The sequence below is a fragment of the Branchiostoma floridae genome, chromosome 15 (genome assembly GCF_000003815.2).
Source record: "Branchiostoma floridae strain S238N-H82 chromosome 15, Bfl_VNyyK, whole genome shotgun sequence".
In the NCBI taxonomy this organism is placed as follows: Eukaryota; Metazoa; Chordata; class Leptocardii; order Amphioxiformes; family Branchiostomatidae; genus Branchiostoma; species Branchiostoma floridae.
The window spans coordinates 10,386,782-10,395,247 of NC_049993.1; the positions used below are offsets into that span (position 1 = coordinate 10,386,782).

Below are 8,466 nucleotides of genomic sequence, written 5' to 3' on the forward strand. Positions count from 1 at the left end.
AATAATGGCAACACAGTTATGACCAGAACAAGCGAAATACAATGTAAATTTACAGGGTGAATTACTACTAGTATGTGACAGATAAACGTCCTGCAGCTGTGATAAACAGTGGCGAATTCACCCTTCTCCGCGCGCGTTCCGTGACTGGGAGTCGGCAGACCAGCGGTGTCAATAGTTGGAACTTTTCCTGCGATAATCCTTCTGGTCCTCCCACAGCTCTCCCCAATATAATCTCAAGGTTCATGTTGAAGTACGAGGGCTCGAAGTGTGCGGAGCTCGAAGTGTGCGGAGCCGTAGATGTCGCGGAAGGAACCATGCCTCTGAACAAACTTGATACATAATTTTGTACACTGTTTTCTAGCTCGCAGAGACTCTCAATTTGTCAGCCGCAGTTCTGTCATTTTTAACTTTGGGGAATCTGTGCATAGATATCCCCTCGGTAGACTGACTATTCTTACAGCTAACGCCATGTGGGCCTCCTGCGACACAATAACGTCCACTGGACTTTGTACTAACACGACCGGTAGTACAAGACGCCATTACAGCGGACAGGGGTAGAGCTACTACAAGAACGCGACTCTCTAAAATGACATCATGCATATCATTTGAATTCGCCCTCGGATGCCCCAAATCGCACTTTTTAAAGACGTTTTAACATAACTTTCCGACCAAATTATCACATGAAAAATATCTCAATCTAATAGCGATGAAATGATCCTCTAGATCGTTAAAAAAGTTTGCAAAAATTAAAAAATTGATCCTATTTCTCCTAGTCTTTAACCACTCGGCCACCTCGTCCCGATGCACACACTCGTTCACCTGTTTCTGGTTGGCATTAACTCGGGATATTGTAGAGTTGTGCAACGTGCTAAAGGTATATCTCTCCGCAGGTGCAAACAGTAGACGGAAATCGAAAGACTTACCTACGTTTAATCATTAATGTCATTGTTGATCAGAAACGAAAACTTTTTGAGATACTTATAAAATCAGAAAATATGTCTTAGTTTTTCGAAACATGAGATTGTAAACATTTAAACATGCCGCGTGATTTACTAAAAAGATCTCATTTTTGCCGCCCCTGCGAAGATCAAAGTCCGTGGCTATCACCAAGTTATTACAGTGAAATGGTATTTATGTTGTCAACAAACGCTTTGACTTGTTTGTTGAAAGTCAGCGCAACGTTCGTTTATTGCAAGGCAATTGAAAAGTCATCCCGTCTTGATGCTCATTTTATAGTTAAAATCGCCACGCAGTACGTTGATTCTAAATAAAGAATTCGAATACATTTTGAAACAGTCAAGACGCAATTCACTTCATTTCTGAAAATCTTAGTCACCATGGTCTTTTTTAGTGGGTAGACACATATTTGTGAACACAAATGTTTAATTTTGCACTAGAAACAGCATGCGGTTTTCAGTAAATCGTAGTCAAATTCGAGTTGGACGTTTGGACAAAGTTTGGGAGAGAACCGTAGTTCAACAGGGTGAGGTTATCTTAGTTGTCGTGGCCGAGTGGTTAAGGCGATAGACTAGAAATCTATTGGGCTCTGCCCGCGCAGGTTCGAATCCTGCCGACAACGACATTGTTTTTTATCCAAATAAAGAACATTTCGAGATACACAAGCTTTGCTTCTCAAAGCACATTGATTTTATGAAACGAGAAGCAGAATAACAGGCCGTTTCTTACTTTAATCACTCTTGTAAGGCCCGTTAAATTATAGGGCAAAGTCCACTTCCGGATCCTGTCACCAATATAGTTGACTGTAGTCTATAAAGGGAACTGGGTGTACTACTGGTAGTAAGATAGGAGGTAACTTTCCTTAAACGTCTAAACAATATTAAAAAGTGCAACAAAGCTAGCAGTACATTCTGTGTAGTGTTTGTTCTGTGACAAGTTTATTCAATGCTGCTCAATTGCAGAATGTAATAGGCTTATGTCAATAAAACTGATATTTTAGCATAACTCTAAGATAGACAAGGCATGCAAAGGGTTAATAAAATAATAATTTACATTTTAGCCCTCTGTAATATCATAAAAATACACCATAAAAGTACTAGTGACAACATGAATATACAAGTATGGCACAAGAAAGCAATTAGACAACAAATACATGTCATACAATGAGGCAACCACTTAAAAATATAAGAACTAGCTATCAAAACAGAGTGATATGTTGTCTGTATCAGCATAACCATTTTGTGTAGGAAGACTCTTGTTATTTACTGCACTATCAGGGTTGTAGGAAACCCCATAATGCTCCTCTAGATAGTCCAACACTGCTGCTGTACTAGTCAGTGCATTGAAGACTCTCTTCTCAGATTTGGGAGTGACTCGTTCAAACATGTACATCAGGTGGTGATGGAAGCATGTAAAATGAGTTCCCAGCTTCAGAGAAATGTCCACCCAGTCCTGTACGCACTGTAATGGGGTCTGGTCATACCCCGCGTACATTCCCGGATTCTGGAGTATACCACGTGCTGCCATCACTCCGTCAACTCCCGTTAAACTCTGTACACGTCTCACATCCTCTAAGTTCTTAATGTCGCCATTTGCAATGACAGGAATACTCAGGCTCTGTTTTATGAGAGAAATAGCTTCAGTGTTGACAGGCTCCCCTCTCTGTGTGGGGGTTCTACCATGTACAGCTATCCAGGATACACCTGCATGTTCTGCCTTCTGACACATATCTACTGTTTCTCTCAAGTCTTTGTGAAGCCTGATTTTAATGGAAACTGAGAAATCTTTGTCAGAAACTCTAGCTCTAGCCTGTCGGACCATGTCAGAGACGAGCTCGGGATTTTTCAGAAGACATGATCCGTACCCCTCCGCCATGGCCCACCGCTGCGGACAGCCGCAGTTCAGATCCACTCCGTCAGAGTACGGCGCAACGATCTCCGCAGCGTCAGCTAATGTCACACCATCTCTCGCTGCAAACTGGACCACAAGCGGCCTGTCTGCGGAGTTCGTGGTGAACTCGCTGTCTCGGGCTTTCAGAGACTTCACGAAAGATTCAGCGATGATCATAGGAGAGAAGGCGAGATCGCAGTTGTAGCGGCGCACGAGAGCGCGAAACGGTAACTTGGAGTAACGTACCATGGGCGCGCACACGTGCACGACTTTCCCCGGCTGGAACAGTTCAACAACAGGCACACGTCCTGTCGTCGGAGGAAGGTCGTTTGGTACCTGAGCCATACTGGAGGAGAAAAAAAACCATACGGTTACTTCAGGAGGTGCCTCGACCACGTTAAACAGCCTCATTACCCACACTTTGGGTACAACTGTACCTACTGGCTGCAAAATACACCCGATATTATTATTTACGAAAACTCGATAATTTTGTTAGGACGCGCGCCGCAGCATCTAGCTAAAAATATACAGACATAGCGAAAGCTTTCATTCACAGACCTTACTACTCCATGTAGAAATGTAGTCTCCGCCTGAAACACGATGCTGTGCTGGTATAGATCAAGCTAGTAGCTTTAAATCTCATTGATTTGTGCAAGGCAAAACCACTCACGCCGCATAGTGACGAAGGTCGGCCATCTTGATAATACGGAAGGTACCACTGATGCTGAAAAGGGGACAATGGAATTAATGTTACGCATCTGTTAAATGGTAAATGGTTCTTACTGATGAAAAGTCTTAACACAGCACATATTATAAAGCTGAATCATGAAATTCAAGTTACTATAAAGACTTTTCGTTTTCTGAGTTGTTTTTATTATATAAATATACCTTAGCGATGAATGTAGTAATCCAACCCGGAAGTAATTGATAGCATTTCGACCTGTCGCCGCACGTGGACGTCCCACAGTTTTCATACGTGAAGATCGCTGTTTTCACCATCTTTTGGAGGGCGTAAGTCCACAGGTGTGTGCACTGTGTTACAAAAGACCCACAAGAACATAATTTGTACAAGTCTGATGAGAAATGATGCTTTCTTAAGGAATAAATCACCGATGATCAAAACGGGACATGTCCCGGGACGTAATCTCCAAGCAGATATAAAGTGTATGTGCGTTTCGCGTGCTAATGCGACATGTTTCTTGGAAAGTACACCGTTGATTTCTCTTAACACTCTTCTGAAAACATTGAAAAAAGGTGAGCACCTAAAAATATGAACTTATTGCTACTAAACAACGCTTCGGACACTGATACTTACTAGTAGCCTGGAACAACATTCTACTTGGAGATTGCTGTAACGTCTCATACCCTGAGTTTCTGGTTGCCTATGTGAATATCTATTATCTTACTGAAAGGATAAAGATGGGCTGGGATGATCAGTGATCAAAAACTGCATTTCATTTTTTTCTGGAACCCTTTTGAATGAGGAACTTGTGTTCATAAACAGACAGATTATGTTCATAAACAGACCCCAAACCAGTTACACATATGAATTATGATACCTTTCTAGAACGATGTTGGCAGAATGTTCACAAAATACTCCTTACATCACTTCCTCTGTAGACACACCGCAATGACGTCGCTAGCAACCCAGCTGCAGCGGCTAGCCCTGCCCCAGTCGGAACTGGCTGTACCAGACAAGGACCGGGAACGTGCTTCACTGCTGTTTGATCCCAAGGAGGCTGCTAATCTAGACAGGGATACCTTCTACGCTTTGGGTTAGTGATGATGAAGAGTTTGTTGGTAGTACATACAGTTTATATATATAGAATTTACTGAATATGATACTTACTGTTTGTAGCAACTAAAAAGTTTTGTTGCATTCTGCAGTAGAGATGAGTTAGCCAATTCATCATGTATCCATTCATTATGCGTATATAAAAAGGTACAGTTGAATCATAGACTTTTGAAGACATTGGCTTTAACCCTCTCAGCACGTCATAAAATTTTTTCCTGTATACCATATACGACATATAATTTCAGTCTATACAGGTGTCAATTAGTACTTTTTGTTAATTATTATTACAGCTGCTATGTAAGGAGTAGACTAGGAAAACTATATATTTCTGGAAAGCTCACAGACTGGCCTTTCCAATAAAAGCAAAATAAACATCATACCATCAATCTGATAGTAGTAATAGTAATAACAATAAACAAAAACACAATATGCAAAACAAAACAAAAACATGTCTCACAAAATAAAAAGTCCATTCAGGGGCAAAAACATACTTTATTTATCCTGAAACTACACAGAAATACATTATAATACAAGAGCAATGCTGGTATTATGTGATGGGCATCAAACATCTTCACACTGCTCATCATCTTCATCGATGTTGTCACTGCTGGATGCTGGGGAGAAAACCAAAATATAGTTTATAATAATCACATGTTTTGTTGTTGAACAATTGTATTGTTGTATTATCATGTGAAATTGTTGTTTTGTTGAGGAAAAATTGTAGTAATATTATTTAAAAAATAGTACAACTTCCAACCACTTTCATTTATATGTTCACATAAGTATAACTACAAGCTCTGACAATATCTACAAAAAAAAAATTTGAAAAAAAAAAATTTGAAAAAAGTAAAACAGAACAGGTTTTGCTATCGCAAACCTGTAAAATGCAGCTAGATATTAGCAGTACGAAACCGCAAACCTGGCATGAAGAGACTACAGCCAATATTCAACCAAAAAAACCCCGTTGTTTACCTTGTTGTTCGTCACTTTCCCCGCTGGTGGGAGCCTCCACTAAATCTTCATTATCGGCCGACGAGGCCCCTGAAGCACTCATGATTATCTAGCGTCTGGATTACGTTCAAATAAGGTTTGAATGAAGTCAAAATGCTGTATGTTTTCTGATTGATTGGTTCTCTTACAATTACCAGCGTTCTAGTTGTGGGATTCGTCATGATGGTGGGCAGGGAGTTCAAAATCCAAAACGTGACGTACGAAGCCCCGTACGTGGCTTCTCGCGGTCTACGGGAAAGCCACGAAAATGGCTTTTCGTGCTGAGAGGGTTAATGATTAAAATGAACATGTGAGAATGTTCTCATATTCACTCGCTGTAGTAGCAGTAATATGTACAAATGAAGTTAATCTAAAATTGGTCATAAAAATATGCAGATATTTGCAGCAGATGTCTTCACCAATCTGAATTTTGTGAAAAATTGATTTGTCTTTTCCCAACAGGAGTGAATGGTCTGGATGAGCTGGCCAACATCGACCCCGTGTTTACAGACTTCCACAACAACCTGTTCAGTCAGTCGTCTAAAAATCTGGAGCGAGTCGTCCAGACCAAGGAGGTGAACGCCAGACTGGATGAGAACATTTCTCGCTTCCTGACGTGCGTCTCTCCGTACTTCCTGCTGAGACCTGCCCAGAAGGCACTGGAGTGGCTTATCAACAGGTCTGATGTTTACTGGAATTACTCTTGTTATTGCATGTCTCATATAGCTGCAATGGAGTGTAATCACTTATATATATTTCCACTAGTTGTAATATCTATTACCTTTGCCAAAGAGGCTATATTTTTGGTGACATTTGTATGTGACTGTGTGTGTATGTGTGTGTATGTATGCATGTATGTATGTTTTTGGATGGACATCTTAACTCTAAAATGCCTGGATGGATTGCATTAATTTAATACTTGGTTGGTATGCGGATAGTCTTGTTCAACTTGAAGTATACATTGTAAGATATTTTCACAGTCTTTTGACATTCAACATTATACAAATGCACATGTACCATATAGCTACTGATTTGAAATATTATTTTTGCAGAGGTAACTTAAAAGCAATGTTTGATGGAAGATTTTAGGAACCTTTACGTGAGTGTCTACTAGTATATGCATCTATATATCAACATCAAGTTGTTTTCAACATCATGTTGTTTTCTTGCTGAAGTCCTAATGATTGCACCCCCCCCCCCTTTCCCCATTCAGGTTCCACATCCACAGATTTAACACAGATGAACTGGTGGCATGTGTGTTGCCCTATCACCAGACTAAGATGTTTGTACGAGTTGTCCAGCTCTTAAAGATCGACCAGCCAACCAACCGCTGGAACTGGATGGCAGCCATTAAGGTCTGTGGGCAGTAATTCTTTTCTTTTTATTCTCTTCTCAACATCAATTTGTTTTACAAATTTCAAAATGTTAAACATGACATATGCAGCTGCACAGTTTTTATTTTCAAAACATTGACAAGACTCCATATACCAAATATCAATCCTCCATCAAGTCTGTCTCAAGTTATTGTGTTAGCAGATGAATTGTCACATGCAGTGACATAAATGAATGCTGCCAAAAATATTTTTCAAATATATGATTAAAGCGTTGAATTAAATCTTCAATCAGTGAACACTCTTACAGCCGATAGAGAAGTTTATAATTTTTTCTGTGTCCCCAGAAACCTGGCACCCCTCTGGCATGGTCCACTGTTATCAACCACTGTGCTGCTGATCTGGGCTTCCTCACCTTCATCTGTGATATGGTGCAGAAGGCAGTCAAGGTGACTAATAGTACTAATACATATTGTACAGCATCATCATCATCATTGCGGGCTGCTTGCCCAGACCAAGTCCACTCATTCTCTCCATGCTGTTCTGTCCCCCATAACGTTCTCATCTACAGCACATATCTGTATATATTAAAGGAAAAGTCTGTATATTGAAAGCTTGTTTGTAAGAGCTTTACTTTGTGTACAGATCCCTTTGTGTCCCTACGGTGCAAGCCTAGGTCCTCTTCAAACTCACGTCGCTTTACTATTCAATTGCCAATTTCCAAGACCTTCTAGTTCTACAGCAACAGTGTCTTTCCACGGACAGCAAAATTATGGAACTCTCTTGATGACACCTGTTTCCCTCATGTCTACAACTTATCAGCCTACAAAACAAATGTCCACTGCTATCTCCGTGCACAGTTTCAAACTTCTTAGTTCATTGTCTTGAAGTGGTCTTGTGACCTTGCTTTGAACAATCTCGTTGAAAAAAAATGGATCAGGGTACAGAATTTTTTTATCTTGTTATGTAAGACCCAAAATCTTTTCTTGCATCACAAATGTTTTTTGGCTGTTCCATCCAGGTTCACTCTTCCCTGGACTCCTCTGCACCCTCCCCCATGCGTGCCCTCATCAGTTTCTATGCCACCACCATCCTGGGGGCACTGGAGGTCACGGAAATCATCAAAGAGAACATGGTGACAAAACTGCTGCCCTACATCATAAAGGGGCTGAAGTCCCGGACTATTCCGGACTACAAGGCAGCCTCGTATCTGATTATAGGACAGCTGGCTAACAAAATCACCATGCAGGGTCTTCTGGTACAGACGTTCGTCAAGGGTGTGTGCAAGGTCAGTGGACAGGTTTTGGTTCCAGAAATGTGGGGACTGAGATGTCATTATATGACCTTAGTAAAAGATTCATCCATATATGCATATTACATTGAGTTTTCTTAAAGGAAAAACAATATGGGCTTGGTACACTAATGGTTATCTCACATATATGAGGTATACTTGGTCAATGCTTAGATAGTTAGAAGCTTGTCCTTAAGCCCCCTTTACAAATC

At 40.7% G+C, this 8,466-nt stretch overlaps 2 protein-coding genes and 1 non-coding gene across 4 annotated transcripts in view; 2 read left to right on the forward strand and 1 right to left on the reverse strand.

The window, feature by feature from the left end:
• Window positions 1-1,497: 1,497 nt before the first annotated feature.
• On the forward strand, window positions 1,498-1,579 carry Trnas-aga. Its single transcript has one exon. It is a non-coding gene; the product is annotated as a tRNA-Ser (tRNA).
• Window positions 1,580-1,885: 306 nt separating this feature from the next.
• LOC118432392 (tRNA-dihydrouridine(20a/20b) synthase [NAD(P)+]-like) lies at window positions 1,886-3,597 on the reverse strand. 2 transcript variants are annotated; one of them, XM_035843945.1, is made up of 2 exons: window positions 3,518-3,597; window positions 1,886-3,193 (listed from the first exon to the last, which is right to left on the reverse strand). In XM_035843945.1, exons 1-2 carry the CDS (start codon window positions 3,541-3,543, stop codon window positions 2,149-2,151), a joined length of 1,071 nt encoding a protein of 356 aa, XP_035699838.1. In that variant the 5' UTR covers window positions 3,544-3,597; the 3' UTR covers window positions 1,886-2,148. The 2 variants fall into 2 exon arrangements, with proteins under 2 accessions (XP_035699838.1, XP_035699839.1); XM_035843946.1 differs by having other exon boundaries at window positions 3,406-3,588.
• Window positions 3,598-4,471: 874 nt separating this feature from the next.
• LOC118431469 (HEAT repeat-containing protein 1-like) overlaps window positions 4,472-8,466 on the forward strand; it is a gene marked incomplete at its 3' end in the record, with an annotated part of 20,661 nt that continues 16,666 nt past the window's right edge. Inside the window, 5 exon segments of the mRNA XM_035842710.1 lie at window positions 4,472-4,622; window positions 6,095-6,311; window positions 6,846-6,987; window positions 7,311-7,412; window positions 7,985-8,229. Coding sequence (XP_035698603.1) covers window positions 4,478-4,622; window positions 6,095-6,311; window positions 6,846-6,987; window positions 7,311-7,412; window positions 7,985-8,229 — 851 coding nt within the window.